General features: G+C 39.6%; 1 protein-coding gene across 1 annotated transcript; it reads left to right on the forward strand.

Annotated features, from left to right (window-relative positions):
- The first annotated feature begins 221 nt into the window (after positions 1-221).
- On the forward strand, positions 222-19143 carry LOC119794019 (cullin-5-like). The gene is made up of 19 exons (XM_038301351.1): positions 222-287; positions 2749-2858; positions 2968-3067; positions 4869-5045; positions 5137-5278; positions 9930-10075; positions 10553-10633; positions 10770-10863; positions 11034-11164; positions 12720-12827; positions 12902-12966; positions 13053-13185; positions 14510-14641; positions 14735-14858; positions 15815-15990; positions 16519-16680; positions 16765-16883; positions 18665-18788; positions 18878-19143. The coding sequence occupies exons 1-19, from the start codon at positions 261-263 to the stop codon at positions 19070-19072; spliced, it is 2346 nt and encodes a 781-aa protein (XP_038157279.1). The 5' UTR covers positions 222-260; the 3' UTR covers positions 19073-19143.
- The last annotated feature ends 1901 nt before the right edge of the window (positions 19144-21044 follow it).

Below are 21044 nucleotides of genomic sequence, written 5' to 3' on the forward strand. Positions count from 1 at the left end.
TGCCTAGACTAAAAGCATTACTGCAAAATTATAATTAATTCTATGTAATTAAAAGTTTATTTGTAATCGCTGTTATAATTGAGGTTCTAATAATGGGGAAGAGATATGTAGGATCATAAAAAGTAACAGCGTAGTTACAACTTTAGATTAAAGGAGTTGCGTCTGAGTTAATAATAAAACGTCTGAGGGGAAACAAACGCAGCATATTTCCCCACTTTGAAGTTCACGCGAGATTTCTCGAGAGGAGAAGTTGAGGGAACATGGCGGCGCCGTCTAATTTGCTGAAGGTAGGATCCTTGATTCAGTTATTATTGCCTGCAGCACCTGTCATTCTCACAGTGAAACGCTAATGTTTGGGTCCCAGTTTACCGAACAGCACCGGGTCATGCCGGCGCTGTCAGGGTTCGGCCTCAACTGGCAACAGTTTAGTTTCTTCAAGCTAACATTAGCTGCTTCTTAGTGATGTAGCAGCTAAACACAGGAGCTATAGCAGCGCTAAAATAGGTAGAAACAACTGGAGCCGATGAGGGACAGAACCTTGGGATGAGTCGACGTTTTACTGCTCGTTCTGGTACTGTAAATATAACCACAGATTTCTTCCGGGCTGGTCCCGAAGCTCATCAGCTGTCATTCAGCAGAGCTGAAGCCTCTTTAGACCAGAAGGGTGCTGCCTGGATCAGCTGTCATTAGCCTTTTTCCCTCCTCCTCACCGTTTCCATACATTCAGCCACAGACTTTCTGTCTGTTCTCTCTATAACAGGTGTCTGCCTAGTTTTTAAAAGGGCTGCATTTTCATTCATTGCACCATAAACTTGGCCAGTATTCATAGAAGTAATGCACAGGCAACCTTTTTGTCTTGACAATCAGTGATGGTGAGATGAAGCCTCATGAGGCATTGAACCCTTTGGCCAAATTGCTTCAACTATCCCAACAGTTCATGAGGCTCCATGTGAACATGTCACCACCTGTAGTACATAACTAGAGTTTGTAATAAAATCTGTGATTTTTTTCCCCAATAGTTTTTCTTTTTCCCCCTCTTTTGAGTTCCTTTCAAATTATTAATGGTTGGTGTGTATAATAAAATATCTTGTAAGTTTTTTTAAGTGTAAAATTTCTTAGAACAATCATTTAAGGTGCACAGTTTTTCTGCCATTTTAGTTAAATAAACTCAAGCAGACAGTGAAAGTTTTTGTGCAAATTGGGCAATGATGAGCAAAATGAAACGTGTTAGTCATTTTAATTCAAACATAACAGTTTGTTCCACATTTTTTGGTTTTAATCAGGTTGGAAGTTGATTTCAACCAATCTTTTGGCTCAACCGACCTAATATGGCAGCGTTTTTAACCCATCTATATTTTTACTAGTGCAAACCAATGCAAATTAGTCTCATTAGCCAAAATAGTTAAGTATAATCACAACTTTCAAAAGTCAAAGGTAGGTCTTGAACCATCAACCTCAGAAGAGGGAGTCTGTGTCTTACAGATAACGCCACTTACGTATTAAACTGTTCAATGGAGACAATACTACTTAACACTAATGTTACAAATGTGCCCAGTGGCTTGCTCAGATTTTGATCATTACATTGTTTATTCTAACCAAAATAGTTTTAAGCAACTAGATTGGTTGGAAAAACAACCAATCTATTCTAAGAACCTCTCCAAACTCTATACAGCTGACAGCAACTCCTGCAAACTCCCACATCTTGACTGAGTAGTGAGGCTATTTAAATGCCTGTCAAAATTCTTGCGCTTCCTGAACCACTTCCCAAAGCAGTGACATGGTATCACGGTAGCGAGGCCTCGGACGTCATCAATTTTGGCCCCTCCATCTAAATGAATCACGCCTCGACACGCGCTTCGGGGAAACGCCCCCTTCATTACTCGACACACGCCTCAAAGCCTTAGCTCATCTCGTAACATCACTAACAGTCAGCCTTTAAATAAGGTATACATGTTAGAAACAAATACATTTTTCCCATTGATCTGAACAAATAAAGTACATTGTCAACAACACCAAAATTATATTTGTATAGTAAATAATAAGAAAAGGAAAATTCTTTGTCAATTTATACCTCTATGCCTTAAAATCTTTGGTGCAGAGTTTGTCGTAGTGGTTTATTAGCACGTACACCCTGTGTTGTGTAGAAAATGACTAGATATTCCTCATATGGAGCCATTATATATAGGTTTGTTTGAGACATTATATAATGTGACTTCAGCAGATGGATCAGCTCAGTAATTCATCGTCTTGGTGCCCGAGCCGCCTCAGCTGACTGCTCTCAATGTGGAGGAGCAGCAGCTCCCTGATACTCAAGCTCCTCCTTACATTATTATTAAGGGAGGAGCACTCTTTACATTTTTATCCCACAGCGTTTGTTTTGGGGTCTGTTAAGAAATTGTATCCAAGCTTTGTATGATGGATTACTAAAGTTCCACAGCAGACAAACTCGTCTGGCATGGAAAGAATGGAGTGGTGTGAACAGCAATGGGTGTGGCCTTATTTGATTCAAGACTTCTTGTGTGGAAAGGTGCTCTTGCTATGAACTTCAGGCTAAACCTAATTTTCTCATTATATTGACGGTAAAGAATTACTTCTTTGCTTTAATGGCTCTAACATGATAGAAGAAAGTTTTAGATATTTTATGTAACAGTAGGAGATGAACAGAGAAGGATAAAATATAGACAAATGAAGAAAAAAACAATATTTCCACTTGGTGTATCTTGTAGTTTTTCCTTTTTCTGTTTCTAGAACAAAGGCTCCCTACAGTTTGAGGATAAATGGGATCTGATGCGCCCCATCGTGCTGAAGCTGCTACGGCAGGAGTCCGTCACCAAACAACAGTGGTTCGACCTGTTCTCGTACGTTTTTTTTCTTTTCTTTCTGCGCTTGTTACTGTGATTACTGGAAGTGTTGCTTCTCAGTGGCAACAAAAACTGCCATTTGTTTGTCTCCTTCTGGTCTATACAGAGATGTCCATGCCGTCTGTCTGTGGGATGACAAAGGTCCCGCAAAGATCCACCAGGCTCTGAAAGAGGACATCTTAGATTTCATCAAACAAGCTCAAGCAGTAAGGCATGCCGTTGATTTCTTTCCATCTTTACACAAACTAAAAGTGGATTTTACTGCAAGAAGAATTTGTTTCTCTAGTCTTTTTACTTATAAATATAACTGCTTAAAATGTGGTGTTAATTTATACTCAAACAGCTTGACCTAATTAAAAATAATGTCTCAATCTGATGTTATCAAAGCTGGATTATCAAATTGTAACAGAAATTATCAATTTGCATCAAGACAACTCTAGTTAAAAACACAGCAGACAGATCAAGCAGTCGTTTAAAGCAGGGTAAGGTTCTAAAACAATATCTGAAACTTTTAAAACCTTCCATAGTCTTGTTTAATTCATGAACTTAACCAAAAGAGAGACCAACCAACTGCAGACCAACCATGATATGGACTGCCACTGTCAGGAGGTGCATCATAGCTCTGGAGGAGCTGCAGGGAGCCACCACTTACATGGGAGAATCTTAACACAGGACAATTACTGGTGTTTTGTTGTTGTTGTGTTTTTTTATTCTTTTTCCATTTAGTTTTTTTCTTTTTTTAATGGTAACTTTGGAAGAAGAAAACCATTGTTGATAGATAGATAACTGGATGGATGGATGGATGAACCATGAATTAGATCATGGGTCGTGTTAGACAGTCAAATCTGAAAGTCATCTGTAATTTTGACCGTTAGGAATTCACACCATGACATCTTGGGGGCATGTAGTGTAATAATTAGCTGTTCCTCACTTGTTAAGAAAACCCCCTCATCAGATCACCTCATTTGGTGACATTTTCCTAGATTTTAAAACTTTGGCTAAAGTTGTATTTGTAATTCTATCTGTTGGAAGATAGCAGGGTTCAGCCTCCAGAGCAAAATTAAAACAGTCCGAGCTGAAAGTGCAATAGGGTGGTGATAAATGCCTTAGTAAGAATTCAGCTGGAGACTTTTAAAAACTTACAAGCAGGTGTGAAGCTGTGAGAATTTGTGTTTTTCTTTTTTTGGGTGATCATTTAATTTCATTATTTATGTTTGTTTTGTCACTTGGTCCACTGTCATGATTCTTTCACAGCCGTGAAAAAGCTCCATATTTTATGTGGGTTCTCTGTTCAGCTTCTTTGGACTGGATATCAGTTAAATGAATGAAAATCTCGCATATAAATTATTACCATTAAAAATGATGGGTAGAAATAAATTATGACTTTAAAGAAAATGTAAAACTGGAAATTGAAAGAAGTCTAGCTCAGCCTCTGCTGCAGACAGAGCAAGCATGTGGAGAAGATGCTCTAATCAGAGCAAAAACTAAACTCAAAAAAATATATAGATAAATTGGTCCCCATGGAGAAACGCAGCATTATGCTTACAGGTCAACCAATAGGAATTGTTTAGGACACCCTCCAAGTGTAATTAATGGTCTATTCACAGAGTAAAAAGTTGCACCTATCTGGGATCTACTTTGGTTTAAAAGCTGCTCCTTATCTTGATATACTGTATATATATTGTTTATTCTTAATGCACCTTTTTTCCTCCTTGTTAGCACCTTCTTTAATTACTATGCCAATATGTGACCAGTTAGTTTAAGCAGCTGTTTGGATTAGGCTCTGTTTAAATGTTCATTACTGATTTTTAGGGTAGAAGATGACTTCAGATGTCTTTCAGTTAGATAGCTGACTTTATATTTAAAAGTAAAGGTTTTGTTAAGAAGTCCACACTGATGTCATGACTTCAGTACCTAGGCCATTTTTGTTGCATGTTTCTTTATTTTCTGTCCTGAATTAAATGTTGCAGATAAGCCCTATCTTTTGCTTCTAACCTTTTTTCCAAGCGCGTGCTGAGTCACCAGGATGACACGGCGCTCCTGAAGGCTTACATCGTTGAGTGGAGGAAGTTCTTCACTCAGTGTGACATCCTGCCCAAACCTTTCTGCCAGCTGGAGATCACCCTGATGGGCAAGCAGGGAAGCAACAAGAAGTCCAGTGTAGAGGACAGCATAGTCCGGAAGGTGAGGAGAAGCAGAGTTCTGCTGTCTGGTTCTAACCCAGCGTTCATCCACTGTTAAAGCAAAATGGGGATTCTTGTTTTGGTGTTTGCAGCTCATGCTGGACACGTGGAACGAGTCCATCTTCTCCAACATTAAAAACAGGCTCCAGGATAGCGCCATGAAGCTGGTCCACGCCGAAAGGCTCGGAGACGCCTTCGACTCCCAGTTGGTCATCGGAGTGAGAGAGTCTTATGGTAAGAAACACTTTTGATTTAGTGAAAAAGTTTTCGGAGTTACTGTGGAAATCATCTCCTGTTTTGGAAACTCAGATTTAGGGCTGGGTATTTTCGCCAAAATCCTGTATCGATTCCATTTTGATTCATACGGTTCTAAATCGATTAATTTCGATTCAATCTTTTTTTTACAATAGTGAAAGTGGTTCAACTGTGTTTCAAAATACTCATGTAATTTATTTTTTCCTGTCACATTAAACACAAAGTGCAAACTTGTAAATCAGACAGTTTAAACTTGAGATGTGAACAAAACTGTCTCATAAGTGGCAAACTTGTTTGTGAATAGTGAAAAAGTGAAAACTTTCACGAGCAAGCAGACGTGACACAGCGGGAAACGGCAGACATGCATGAGCTGCATTATCTCCGCTGCAGAAACCATATTTGCAGCGTTGTCTGTAACCTCTACAGGGTGTTTGCTGGTCAGCCACAATTTGTTAATGTCTTCAGTCAACCTATTTGCAGCTGTCTGGCTTGAAGTAATCTTGAGTGCATCTTTCCTGCTCATTTGAATGTGAACATCAAGTGCGTCACTATAAAACTAATCAATCTCATTCCCTAGACATCGATTTTGCAAAAATGCAAAGGAATCGATTCAAAATCGATTTTTTTTTACCCAGCCCTACTCACAAATGTTTTTTTAATAATCATTAATTCCTTCTGCATCAAACCTCTCCTCCATCAGTACATACATGAACCTGTCCACATTGAATATTTTACCCACTGATTTCAATCATACAGTCAAATTTTTCTATCTAAGGAAAACCAGTGGATTGCATCGACTCAAATGCAATCCCTCACACTAAGCATGCTTTTAGCGACAGTGGAGAGGAAAAACTCCCTTTTAACAGGAAGAAACTTGCAGCAGAACCAGACTCATTTCAGCCAATAATATTTTTTTGGAAGATCCGTTTTGATCCACTGCCTTATTATTGTTCCTGCTTGTTGCTAGCACACCCCCTCATTGGATACCCGTCCCACTTTGTCCCAGCTGTTTGTTTTCCTCTGTCAGATCTTCAGATATAAAACCATGCCTTGTGTATCTCATAACCTAGGACATCCTTTAACACTTTCCATACTCCTTCCATGTACCTCTGCAAAACATAAGTTTGGTCAGCCCCCTTCTCTCTACATACACTGCAGCACTTTTTCTGTTCTTTCCCATAACTCTTTTTTTTTTTTTTTGTCTGTGGGGGTCATAAAAATTGGAATTATGTTTTTTCTGATTGAACTCTCTGCTTGTCTACTAAAGTAATATATTTTTTTTCTTTTTGATTTTCTTCAAATAATAAACTTAAAAGCTTAATACATTCAAAAGTGAAGAAGTATGACTCATGTATTATTTAGTCCCTCTTTTACATAGACATTGATGTGTTTCTAGGTACTTGTTTTTATAATCAGTTTATTTAAGCAGTGAGAAATTGTTTTTATTTCAGAAAATGTCTTTCATAGTGAACGGTGTGTCCATGAGCTGTACACTCAGACCTCTCGTTCTGCATAAATCGCATCAATGCGCGTGGGATAGAGAAGATCAACCTGTGGTTATGCTCAGATGTTCAGGAAGGTTGCTTTTATAGCCACCTTCAGGTCCCCAATGCTGGTAAAAGCAGCTATTGGTACCTTTGCCTGTGTGGATCAGTAACAAACCCTGCTTGAAAATAGGGGTGTAAATAATAATCGTTTTGTATCGATGCATCGATCCAAAAGCCGACGATCCGATGCATCGACACGTCCGCAAGATAATTGATTCATGTTTTTTTTTTTTCCTCCGGTCTATTTTTATCCAGTTGCTCCTGGGCGTAATTCTCTCTCCCGTGCTGCGGTGCCGCTAAACCTATTTTGCCCTCCTACCGCGCTTCCTGGTTATACTCTTACAGCAGTTTGTTGCAGCAAGCTTCACACAGACATTTTTAAATTATGCTCAATATTGAAGCGTGGTCTGAGCTACACACTGTGGGTCTAGATATGGCCGAGGCGATGAGGAAGTGGGGGCGAGTTTAGTCCGACGACGGAGCGACATGAGGGCCAAAAAGAGCGGAGATCCAGCTCGAAAAAGGGTCCCAGCGTTCTCGCGCACCTCGCTCTTCTAGCGGGTCAAACTTCACGAGTTGTTTTCCGCAATTTCGGTCATAAAAACAAAACAAGCCGGCCTCCTGTCTGCTGCACTGTTTGCGGTGAGCTACAATCTGGGAGTGGAGCAGCGGAGCGTCTCTCAAGGGGGCGGTGACATCGACACACTGGAGCCTTCTTCTTCTTCTTTTTTTTAATGGCGGTTGGCAAACAACTTATAGGTGCATTACCGCCACCTTCCAGAATGGAGTATGGACCAGACAAACTATTATATTCTCCCTAAAATACCCGTTCTTCTTAGAAAATTAAAAATACTCCCCAAAAACTACATCCCCAGATTACCTTTGAAACAATTCCCTTATATCTAGTTTATTTTTATTCCTGTCTAACTCTCTACACAACATCTCTCTTTCCTGAGTATATTTATTGCATTCTAAAAAAATATGTTGGACAGTTTCTCTGGAGCCGAGGTATTGCATTGAACTCATTACACTGATATTGTGCAGTATTTTTGCAGTATTTTTTGATGCAACTTTTCTACTTCTGTTATTTGCTGTTGTTTCTAAAGAAAATGCATAATGATATTACAGCTTTCATTGATTTATTTCAAACTTGAAGCTTTGTTTAGCCTGTAAGGTGTAATAAAAAAATTATAATAATAAAGGAAAAATTTAACCGATTAATCGAATCGAATCGAATCGTGGTGTATTCTTGAGAATCGAAAATAATCGAATCGTCGGGTCAAGAAATCGATACTGAATCGAATCGCCATGATGGATGTGATTTACACCCCTACTGGAAAATGAAAACAGCATCTCATTAAACTTGTTAGCATAAAGTGCTCCAAGATGTCCTGGTAGATGGCTGAGCTAACTGCAGACTTGATCAAACATTGGAGCAGATGCAGCAGATAACATATACCCCATTTACACTACCCTTGAAAAACCGATCCATGCCGAGACCGGTCCGAGCTCGGATCAGTTAACCAGACGGAGCTTGGTTCTGACGACCGTTTACACATCACGCTATCTCAGTTCCTCGACTCCTAGTGATGATCTGCGGTATTACTGCCAGTATTGAAGGAGGAAATTAAGCAGTTGGTGGCGGTAATGCACCAAAAGTTGTTTGCCAACCGCCATAAAACACAAGAAGAAGAAGACGATGAAGGAGGGAGTCAAGCAAATCAAAATGGCGGCGCCCGTCACATTCAGAATGGTATGCTTGATTATTATTGCTGTACTTGGGTGTTATTATTTAAAAAGCCATTATTTAAAATGTTGCGTGGAGAAGATTTTGATTGTTGTTTATAGTTGTTCTTCTTCTTCTGTTTTGTGTTGGTTGGCTGGCAACTTCCGGAGGGGCATTACCGCCAACTACTGGAATGGAGTGTGAATCGCGATGTTCAGCCAGACAGAGATGACGCGTTCTGCTCATGCGCTCTTGTTATCAGAGAAAAACCGAGTCGAGCGCACCTCTGGAACTGGTCTGCAGTTATCTCGGTTCGGTTGTGTCGAGCTCGGTTCAGTTCAGTTTGCTTTCCATTTACACACAATTAGTTATCTCTCTTACTGAGCTCGGACCGGTCTCGGCACGGTTTTTCAAGGGTAGTGTAAATGGGATAATAGGACCCTAATTCATCCCACAGTGGACCTGCAACAGCTTGAGTTCCGGGCTTCCCCTCCTCTTTCATACTTGAAGCTTGATTTCAATACTTACTTTCCTTTGAGAAGAGGAATTTGTACCACAGAAAAAGTCTTTAATATTCTCTCCTTTGTCCAGCTAAGAAGCTGCTGACATTGTCTGTGGTTCAGGTCCAACACCAGGAATGTTACACAGCCCATGTGTAGCTCTGGCACCTCTCTCTGCAGCTACAACCCACACAAAGAGAATCTCTGCTAAGCTATTAAATAGGCCCTTTCTCATAAATATTCTCCAGGCTCCATTTCTCCCTCCTACATGTACACAACAGTTTTTCTTTTCACTCAACTTCCAATCAGAAGCTTGGGTACAGCAATCTGTCAGCATTCAGCTTCCTCAGTAACAGCCTTTTGACGTTTCTCCTGCTGGTGGCTGCCACCTGGACAACCTTTGACCCTGCAGTCTTCCTTATGATTAAAATGGCTAAATTGACACATTAAAACATGTTCTAGTTATTGTACAAATTTCTGAGGAGGTTAGTTTGGGGTTTCCCTTTTTTTTTAAGCCAGAGTAACAGCAAAAACGGACACAAAAATAACCCAAAAACTAGAAATAAATTAGTTCAAATAAAATGAATCCATAGAATAGACACTTTTTAAACTAAATTACTACAGATGCCCTTTTTAATCCTATTATTATGCATTGAGCTACAAATCTAATTTGGTTACTAACCGTTGAGTTATGAAAACAGATTTTGTTGTGGTTAACTTTATGTGGAAAGCTTCGCGTGGTTGTAAAACATGTAGAGCCAGTAGCTGTTCCTCATGAACTCTTGAAGAACCCGTGAAGTGTTGCAGACTTTCATAGAAGTTTTCTTCTCTCTGATTTCCTTCTTTTGGTCGATCAGTAAACTTGTGCTCCAACCCTGAAGACAAGCTACAGATCTACAGGGATAACTTTGAGAAGGCTTACATGGATTCTACAGAGAGGTTCTACAGAACACAGGCGCCGTCATACCTCCAGCAGAACGGGGTCCAGAACTACATGAAATATGTAAGTATAAGGCAGGAGTGCACTACTGACAAATACTGCTTTAGCTTTTCTTGTATAAATTTTTCAGCTCATCAAACAGATTTTATCATCAAACACGTCAAACCTGAGTAAATGGAAAACAAATCAATTGAAGATTTATTTCCCATTTACACTATCCCTATGAAACTGATCCATGTTGAGTTCAGATCAGTTCCCCTTTGGGTTTAGTGAAGTCTTTCTCAATTAAATCAGCTTCAGACCCTGTTGTGATTTTAGTCTAACTGCAGCTGTTGTGTTTCTGGCATCAGAGGTTATTTAGAGAAAAATCAGCATCATGAAGACAAAGGACCCTGGTAGATGGGCAAGGAGGATGTTCTGGGAGAAGTTTTAGGGCAGCGTTGGGTTAATCAAGATGATCAGATTGTTTTATTTATATCTTCACGTTTGCTGAGAGGACATGGTTCTGTGTTCAGTAACTTGGTCTTAAACTCCCGCCAGGCGGATTCAAAGCTGAGAGAAGAGGAGAAACGAGCGCTGAGGTATCTGGAAACGAGACGCGACTGTAACTCCGTCCAAGCTGTGAGTTTAATACTCAGTCTGCCTGTTTTAAATATGGGAATTTGATGCTATAAAAGTTAATGACAGAGTTATTCTATTGATGATGTAACAGAGTTTTCTATTAATACTGCTGATGTTTTCCTCTCCCTGCTTCCAGTTAATGGAGTGCTGTGTAAATGCGCTGGTGACGTCATTCAAGGAGACCATCTTAGCTGAATGTCCAGGCATGATCAAACGAAACGAGACTGACAGTGAGTCCAGAACCTGAACCTTCTAATGTTTTCACCTTCATACAGAGTTTCAGTGAACTACGTCGAGAGGTTTAAACATCTAAAGAAACTAGAGACAAAGTTAATGAATGCAGACTTTTGGGGTCACAAGAGTTTGTAAACTGACTGGATCCATTTTCTCTTCACCACAGGGTTACACCTGATGTTCTCTCTGATGGACAAAGTTCCCAGTGGCATCGATCCCATGCTGAAGGACCTGGAGGACCACATAATGAGCGCCGGCCTGGCCGATATGGTGGCTTCAGCAGAGACCATCACCTCAGTGAGCTTTTCACTCAGACTCATGAATGCTTTCAGTATGAGGGGGGAACAGTGTCTCTGTTCTTTAAAGTTTAGAGGAACCTTTTGAAACCGGTTCATGTTTTTTTTCAGCCTTAGATCTAGATTAAGCTAAAAAGAATTACATTTATAGTAATTTAATATTTAACCTTTTAATAAGAAAAAGAAAAAAATATTTTTTTATATGAGCTGTTGATTAGAAATGTTACGTTCCCACTTAAATGTGGATTTATAGTGGGCATCTTTTATAATAATTAAATGTTCTTCTTTTTCTTGGTCAATCAGACTATATATATATATATATATATATATATATATATATATATATATATATATATATATATATATATATCCATCAATCAATCTTCTTTCACTTATCCGGGGTCGGGTTGCGGGGGTAGCAGCTCCAGTAGGGAGGCCAAGACGTCCCTCTCCCCAGTCACTTCAGCCAGCTCCTCTGGGGGAATCCCAAGGCGCTCCCAGGCCAGCCGAGAAACATAGTCCCTCCAGTTGGATGAAAGCGTCTGCTAAATTCATTAACAAACTTTGATTGAAAGAAAAAAGAAGAAAATTCCCAGTCTAACTTGTGATATATTTCTAACAGCTGTGTTTGTCAGAAAACTGTCCAGTTAAAACTAAATATGGGTCGGTTTTCGTGAATTTGATTGAAAGGTTTCTTTTGTGCCTTATCTGCTCATTCCCTTTCACTTTCTAAACTTAACTCCTATAAAGTTATTTGTTTAAATGTTATTTTACTAGTTGGAGATCTCACAAACACAAAGAAAGTATGAACGGATCTGATACTGAGGTCCCAGTTTATCATCCAGCAGAAGGAAAAAAGAAATAAGAGATCTCCCCCATGTCAGCATCAAGGCCCCGGCTCCTAAACATTCTGTTAACATCAGAACATGCTGTCATTTTGTGATAAATGTATTTAAAGTAGGGCTGAAACAATTAATCAGATTAATTGTGATTAATTGATTATTGAAAAATTGTCAACTAATTTAATAATTGATGAATGGTTAACTGAATTTTAGAGACTCAAAAACTCGTCTTTAGCTGAAAGAGCGACCCACCTTGAGCAGCAATTATACCAAAATTGTAAAAGAAATGTTAACATTTGGAATTTAAGATAAAAATCTTCTTCTTCTTTCAATATCTTCTATCAAACACTCCTCTAGTGGAAAACTCTTACTTTCACCTGGTTAAATTTAGCAAAAAGAACCTTTTACTATCCGATTATTAATTGATTAATCAAAAAAATTATCAACAGATGATTCAATTTGCAAAATAATTGTTAGTTGCAGCTCTAATTTAAAGACTGATTAAACGTTTTTAGTGTTGATTTGTTTAATGAAGAGGAAGTAAATAGATAATAGAAAATGGTGGATGAATAAAAACCGTAGAATGGAGTAAAATTGTTGGAGTCAAGCTTTGGGTAGTTTACCCTTTAACTAGTTGGTTGAAAACAGATTTCTTTTTCTGCAGTTTAAGCTTTTAGGATCTGAAACCTGCTTTAATGTTTTCTTCTGCTGCAGGACTCAGAGAAATACGTGGAGCAGCTGCTGACTCTGTTTAACCGCTTCAGTCGGCTGGTAAAAGAAGCCTTTCAGGACGACCCTCGCTTCCTCACTGCTCGAGACAAGGTGAGTTTTTCTGTGCTGAACATTCAAAGGAGGCGATGAACAGTTTCCCTTTACATTTTTATTCTCTTTTCCAGGCGTATAAAGCTGTCGTTAATGATGCCACCATATTCAAACTAGAGCTTCCAATGAAACAGAAAGGGTAAGATAATTTTTACTACCAGCCGCTGCTTTTGGTTCTGATCCAAAGCCGAGCTTATGTCTTACTGATCGCTGTCATGCTTATAGGGTGGGGATGAAAACCCAACCAGAGTCCAAGTGTCCAGAGCTGCTGGCCAACTACTGTGACATGCTCCTGAGGAAGACGCCGCTGAGCAAGAAGCTCACCTCAGAGGAGATCGAGGCCAAACTCAAGGAAGTGGTGGGTCCTCATCAACAGAAACTCGTAGAAACATTCACGGTTTTTGCTTTATTTTTAAAGGAAAAGTCCGGTCTGCAAGGAATGCTAAATCGATCATTATCTATACCTAAAATTAATGCGTTTGCAGTGATTTCATGAATTTAGTGTTAATCGGTAAAAAAAATGAAAACATTATTTTTGTTGCGATCGCTGAGTCTGGGAGCGGCCATTTTCCCCCCAAATTAAGTAACACCTCACTCCTGACATCTTCCGGCAGTGACATCACTGTGCGGTAAGCCTAGCGCCATTCTCCCCGCTTTACAAGCAAAATCAATGGGAACTACTAGACCAGGGGTCACTAACGTGGTGCCCGCGGGCACCAAGGGGCCCCTCATGGACCACATGGGGTGCCCTCAGACTTCTAATAAAATAACAATTCACCAGTGGGCTAAGTTTGAAATTTTCTTCTGTTCTTTTTCTCTCCGTTTTTTATAATTTATAGATCCTTTCAAAATGACAATGTCTAAAATACAATTAGAACCTAAAGGAAACAATAAAAATTGTTAAAAAGGTTGGTGACGACCCCTGTACTAGACACATCTGCAATCAACAACAATTATTGAAGATTTCCAGAGGACTTCACCATTGAAATTCACCAGAGCTATAGTGAAACTGACAATGCCCACGTGCATGGCAGTTGGGTGTTGGAATACATCGGGTAAAAGTAATAAAGAAATTAGTTATTCCACCTTTAAATTAGTTATTCCACCTTTCCTCCGATTCCTGATCCTCCACAGACGGGTTCGTCGTTGGATTGCAAGAAGTGGTCGAAGAGGAAGGATTTGCCATCGAACTTCTGGCCAGAGAAAAAAACACGTAATATGTAGCCAACATTTGAAAGAAGAATGTTTTCAAGATGACTTAAATAATAGCGCGTTGTGACAAACACCAGATACAGCACTGGGACTTGATCAACAGCCGATACCGTACCATGACGTCACAAACCAATAGGTGGCAGTAGTGTTCTTTGACAAACATGGATGCCTCCAGTAAAGAACATTAAAAATGAAAATTACTCTTAATTGAAAACACTCATTTATTGAACAGTATGTAATAATTTCATATTTAAAGTACTTTCAGAAGTTTGATTTCTGAATATGAGTGGACTTTTCCTTTAACTGGGAGGAAAATTCCCACTGAGCATCATGTCCCTCTGGAGCTGGAAAAAAAGAGTCCTCAGTAAATCATAACTGCTCTTGAAATAAAGCAGCAAAAACAAAACTTTCAAAATTTGAGCATTAAGTAGCATTGTGTGGTTTATTAGTAAACTGTTTACTTCTTATAGCTCTTGGTGCTAAAGTACGTGCAGAACAAAGACGTGTTCATGCGATACCACAAAGCCCACCTGACCCGCCGTCTCATCCTGGACATCTCAGCCGACAGCGAGATCGAGGAGAACATGGTGGAGTGGCTCCGGGTACCAAACTCTTCGTACTCTACGTGTGATTTTAATACCGACTGGTTATCAGTTACAGAGGACCTGAACCCGTGATGTCATCTCTCATTACAGGAAGTGGGGATGCCAGCTGATTATGTCAACAAGCTGGCCCGAATGTTCCAGGACATCAAAGTGTCAGAGGATCTGAACCAGTCTTTTAAGGAAATGCATAAACACAACAAGCTGGCTTTGCCAGGTAAAACCCATTTATCTGCAGCCAGAACGGGGTCTGGTATTTTATATTATTTTGAAAATCTCTCACTGCCTTACTGGGCCTGACTGGGATGAAATGATGCACAGCATTTCCAAGAGCTCCTTAAATTTTTTCAATTTTTTTATTCTTTATTTCGAACATGCAATAGAAAAACAAAAATACAATAAAACAATGTTTAAAACATTGGAGAGAAAAACAACAAACAAGGTACCCTTCTTTCCTGAGTTAATATATCTCTATTACATGTGCGAAAAGGAGTAGGAAGAAGTAAAACTTATGTACTCCTACCCCTTTAATTCTTGTATTTCTTCAATTTACAATATTTATAATTATGTTGCTATATATATCCATATAAATACATACCTACCTACACATATACATACATAAATATGTATACACATATACCTTCATACATGTATACAAATAAATAAAACAAAAAACACAAACAAAACTTTCTACAATGCTTCTCTATAGCTTTTGAAAATAATTTCTTTGTACATTTTTATGAAAAGGAATATGTTTGGGCATTGCTTTAGGTTCTCATTTAGTTTGTTCCACTATTTAACTCCGCAAATTGATAAACATAATCTTAATTTTAGGTTAAATGCAGATAATCTTCTCTATATTCAAAATCAATTACATTTGTTTTTGTGTCTCTTTGCGACACATTTTGATGCCAGGATTGTAGTAATATGATATTAACAGTAATACAAACAAAAAGTAGCAAGATTTGTTGCTTTTGCGTTTTTTATTTTAAGTCAAGAGTTGCTAAATAAAGTACAAACGGTGCCTGTGTGTTAATTGGCTTATAGAGTACTAAGATAATGTAGCTAAAGAGAATAAATAAATGACAACATGGTGAAAGCATACATTACAAACCATTATGTATTTTGTATATACGGTTATGTTTTTATTAACTTATGTTCGTTTCCTTCCAGCGGACTCGGTCAACATAAAAATCCTAAACGCCGGCGCGTGGTCCAGGAGCAGCGAGAAGGTCTTTGTGTCTCTGCCAACAGAGCTGGAGGATTTGATACCTGAGGTGGAGGACTTCTACAAGAAGAACCACAGCGGCAGGAAACTTCACTGGCATCATCTCATGTCCAACGGCATTGTGAGTCTAAAGAATCAGCATCAAATAAAGGAAAACATGTCCTGCCTTCTATATTGAACTTTATAAACTAAGTCAAACAGTTTTAGACTGTCTGAGAGAACATAAGGCCTGTTGGCAGCAGGGCTTCAGGCCAAGCATGGGGCCACAGTGGAGGGGAACACTTCCCTTTTGCTGATGAAAGGGCTGTCAGAACCCTCCTCCATCTGAATCAATTATCGTCAGCTGAAAAGAGAGCAGACCCTACAATTAAATCATTTTTTCCATGTTTTTACTACGCTTGCTCTTTTTATCTTAAAAGCTCCTAAAAACATACAGAAGCAGAGAGTCAGAGTTTCTTTAAATGGACACACCAGAAGCACTGGGTCAGTTATACTTTCTATGATACAGGCAAAGGAAAGACACAATGCTAAATACAGACGAACTGGGTCAGGTGTACTTTCTGTGGGAAATCAAAACAACATTTTAGATTAGGCACCTTCCATCTAGCAGTGGTTTATGGTTGATAAGCTTCGCCTTTCCTCTTTACAGATAACATTTAAGAATGAGGTGGGGCAGTACGACCTGGAGGTGACCACTTTCCAGCTGGCTGTGCTATTCGCCTGGAACCAGCGGCCGAGAGAGAGAATCAGCTTTGAAAACTTAAAGCTAGCCACGGAGCTGCCTGACGCTGAGCTACGGCGAACCCTCTGGGTAAAGAGCCACTCAGAGTTTCAGACCAGTTTGTTTTTTACACCTTTGTGCTGATTTCATTAACCTGTCCTCCTTTTCTTCCAGTCTCTGGTGGCCTTTCCAAAGCTCAAACGTCAGGTTCTGTCGTATGACCCGGTGGTGTCCTCCCCCAAAGACTTTGCAGAAGGAACATTGTTCTATGTCAACCAGGAGTTTTCTCTAATGTAAGGAACCTTAAAGTTGCTTTGTGTCGGATGATGGAGGGTTTGAAGTAACGTGTTTGATTAAGTCCAGTAACTGTCCATGCAGAGAAGGGTTCACACTAGAACTGTTGATTTCAGGTTTCGCCAAACAAGGCATTGTTTATTGAGGTTACGGGTGTTTTTTGTTTGTTTTGTTTTTTTTCCTCAAGGCTTCAGTCGTCCCTTTTGCTTGTGAAGCAAATGCTTGCATGCAGCTCCTTGCGCAAAAATCTTCTTCTTTAGCGTGCCAATTGGTGGACGAATCTCTTTTTTAACGTCCATCTGCTGACTATCGGTCCTCACTGATACCTTTTCTTTTCTGGCCCCATTTTATATTCTGCATAACTAAATTATAAATTAATTCAGCTGTAAGCCAGAATAATCAAAATGAACAAAATAACTTAAAATGTGATGCTGTGTGTTAAAGCCGTCTAAATTTGGGCTTCAGACCTTCTCTGGATGATCTACAAATCTTCAGGGTTCAAATAGTCTTTCTATTCAATTCAATTCAGTTTATTTATATAGTGCCAATTCACAACACAAGTCATCTCAAGGCACTTTACGGTTCAACCAGATCATACAGTCAAATTGATGCAAAGTTTTCTATCTAAGGAAAACCAGTTGATTGCATCGACTCATTGACTCAAATACAATCCCTCACACTAAGCATGCTTGTAGCGACAGTGGAGAGGAAAAACTCCCTTTTAACAGGAAGAAACCTCCAGCAGAACCAGGCTCAGTGTGAGCGGCCATCTGCTGAGGCCGACTGGGGTTCAAGGAGACAGAAGCAGAGATACAAAAAGCAGCTGTAAAATGCAGCCCGGTCCAGGAAACACACAGCCAGGCAGACGAGAGCCGAGCCAGCTCCCATGCCAGAGGATTAAGAGTGCACATGTCAGAGAAACAAGAACCACACTGGAAAACAGGCTTATCTCCAGCATCTATAAACAAAGGTGTTGATAGAGGCAGCACAGCTGATATTTCTCTCCAGGATGAAGTCACAGCCAAACAGATGAGGCAAAGCTACTCTGAGAAAAAGCAGAGAGAGCAGAACGTTAGAAATTGAACTAATAGATTTCGCAGAATAGGAGAATAGAGAGAGAATGAAGCAGAATGATGAAATGGGTGTCCCTATGTCCTCCAGAAGTCTAAACCTATAGCAGCATAACTATAGAGATAGCTCAGGATAACCTGAGCCACTCTAACTAGAAGCTTTATCAAAAAGGAAAGTTTTAAGCCTAGCCTTAAAAGTAGACAGGGTGTCTGCCTCACGGACTAAAACTGGTAGTTGGTTCCACAGGAGAGGAGCCTGATAACTAAAAGATCTGCCTACCATTCTACTTTTAGAAATTCTAGGAACCACTAGTAAACCTGCAGATTGAGAGCGAAGTGCTCTGTTAGGAACATAAGGAACAATCAGATCTCTGATATCAGATGGAGCTTGGCCATTTAAGGCTTTAATGTGAGAAGGAGGATTTTAAATTCTATTCTGGATTTAACAGGAAGCCAATGAAGAGAAGCCAGGATGGGAGAGATATGATCTCTCTTTTTCATTTACATCAGAACTCTAGCTGCAACATTTTGGTTCAGCTAAAGGCTTTTAATTACAGTTTGTGGACTTCCTGACTTCTCATTTTTTCCCCTTCTGTTTGGGTGCTTTGTCTCCCTATTTCAGGTCAATTCCTCCAAACCTGAACAAGACAGCATATGTTTGTTGCATGCTCACACTTATGCACTGATTGATTTTGCTTCAATCTTTCCAGAAAAAACTCAAAGGTTCAGAAAAGAGGAAAAATTAACCTGATTGGTCGGCTGCAGCTCACAACAGAACGAATGAGAGAGGAGGAGAACGAGGGCATCGTCCAGCTTAGGATACTCAGAACACAGGTATGAAGGATGAGTTTCCGCCTGGTTCACAGTAACTAAAGCATGATGGGATGTGGTTTAACCTTTCTGGCTTCTTCTACCACATCCAGGAGGCCATCATCCAGATCATGAAGATGAGGAAGCGCATCAACAATGCACAGCTGCAGACAGAGCTGGTGGAAATCCTAAAGAACATGTTTTTGCCACAGAAGAAGATGATCAAGGAGCAGATAGAGTGGCTGATAGATCACAAGTACATAAAGCGGGACGAGATGGACATAAACACCTTCATCTACATGGCGTAGCGCAGCACACATGAGTCTTCACTTTGTCTCATTATTTCAGGTCTGATGGACATTTCCAGGCCTCCTAAACTGCTGAATTCAGGGGACTGAATTCAGACTGAGACCTATTTAAAACTAACTTCCTGCCTTAAATTTGCGCAAAGGAAAAGTCAGCAGAAACAGAAGAAGCTGAGAATCTGCTGTCCAGCTGAGGTCTGTCAGCTGTCCATGATCTGTTCCTGATGCTGGCTCACCACAACTTCTACAATAATACTATGACTGCTACACTCCTGGTCAGGGTTTGCACAAGCCTAATGAGAATGTGGGCGGAAAATGAAGCTGCAGAAGCTCTGCAGTCCAACCCTGGTTCCAGAACACTTGAACTAAAATGCTGCCATGTTCCCTCAGACACGATGCTGCTATGTAACCAAGCTACTCCCTTTTCCACACGGCTTTGATCCGAACTTCATTTAATAAGCCAGAGAAACACTTCACAGGTCAGAGAGTGCTGGACTGAACCATCATCTCTGGCCCCGGGTACATATGGGGGGGAGGGGGCTGATGACTGTGTTTTATGGTGCATTTAAGTTGCACTATAAATTCAGTTCAATTATGGCTAACATGCACACAGAATGCAGTGGGAGTTCCTCAAATTACCAGTTGATTTTCTTTTCAGATGCTTTGCACTGGCTGAGATCAGCTGTTGCATGAATCAGCATGTATCTGGGAACATGTCCCGCTCAGTGGCCTGACGGCTGAGAACAGGCTAAATCCTGCTGGTTTCAGGTTAATTGCCAGAACTGAAACCCTTAAAAATGGAGCCAAGCACCTGTTGCACAGAAGAAAACCTGACGGAGTTGCTGAGGGTTGAGGTGACTGATCAGTATTAACAGAACCACCTGATCGGGTCGTCTCTCGTGTTCAAACAGTGAAGGAAGGATCCGTACAAACTGGGATAGTGCTGTTTGGCTGGTTCTAATGTGGCACAAACCAATCAACAGGTCGATTCTGCAGCCTTCTGGCAGCCATGTTGAACTAGAACTCAGGGCTCCATGGAGACTTCAGACGATCTAAGCTGACGATGTAGGAGGAGTTGTTTGATTTCAGTTTGGCACCTTGATTTAAATTGATTTTAAAGATTATTTAATAAACATGGTCTACAATTACAACGAATGATTTTAAAGTCATTAAATTGTGGTCATTTCAGATTAAAATGAAGTCGATTAACATTTTTCTTCTTTTAGGGGCATCAGAGCAGTTGAGTACGGAAGAGGATTAGGGCTACTGAAAAAAAAAAAGTTAACTGATTTTTACATTTTATTTCAGTTTAATACGGGAAAAAAGTCAGAATTCTGAACTTTTTTCTCAGAATTCTGAACTTTTTTCTCAGAATTCTGAACTTTTTTCAAAGAATTCTAAACTTTTTTCAAAGAATTCTAAACTTTTTTCTCAGAATTCTGACTTTTTTCTCAGAATTCTGACTTTTTTCTCTGAATTTTGACTTTAATCTCAGAATTCTGACCTTTTTTCCCAGAATTTACTTTAATCTCAGAATTCTGACCTTTTTCCCCAGAATTGACTTTTTTCTCAGAATTCTGACTTTAATCCCAGAATTCTGACTTTTTTAACAGAATTCTGACTTTTTTCTCAGAATTCTGACTTTTTTCTCAGAATTCTGACTTTAATCTCAGAATTCTGACCTTTTTTCTCAGAATTCTGACTTTAATCTCAGAATTCTGACCTTTTTTCTCAGAATTCTGACCTTTTTTCTCAGAATTCAGACTTTAATCTCAGAATTCTGACCTTTTTTCTCAGAATTCTGACTTTAATCTCAGAATTCTGACCTTTTCTCAGAATTCTGACCTTTTTTCTCAGAATTCTGACCTTTTTTCTCAGAATTCTGACTTTAATCCCAGAATTATGACTTTAATCCCAGAATTCTGACTTTTTTCTCAGAATTCTGACTTTAATCTCAGAATTCTGACTTTAATCT

Source organism: Cyprinodon tularosa, unplaced genomic scaffold (assembly GCF_016077235.1).
Source record: "Cyprinodon tularosa strain WSP-4 unplaced genomic scaffold, ASM1607723v1 ctg466, whole genome shotgun sequence".
Classification (NCBI taxonomy): domain Eukaryota; kingdom Metazoa; phylum Chordata; class Actinopteri; order Cyprinodontiformes; family Cyprinodontidae; genus Cyprinodon; species Cyprinodon tularosa.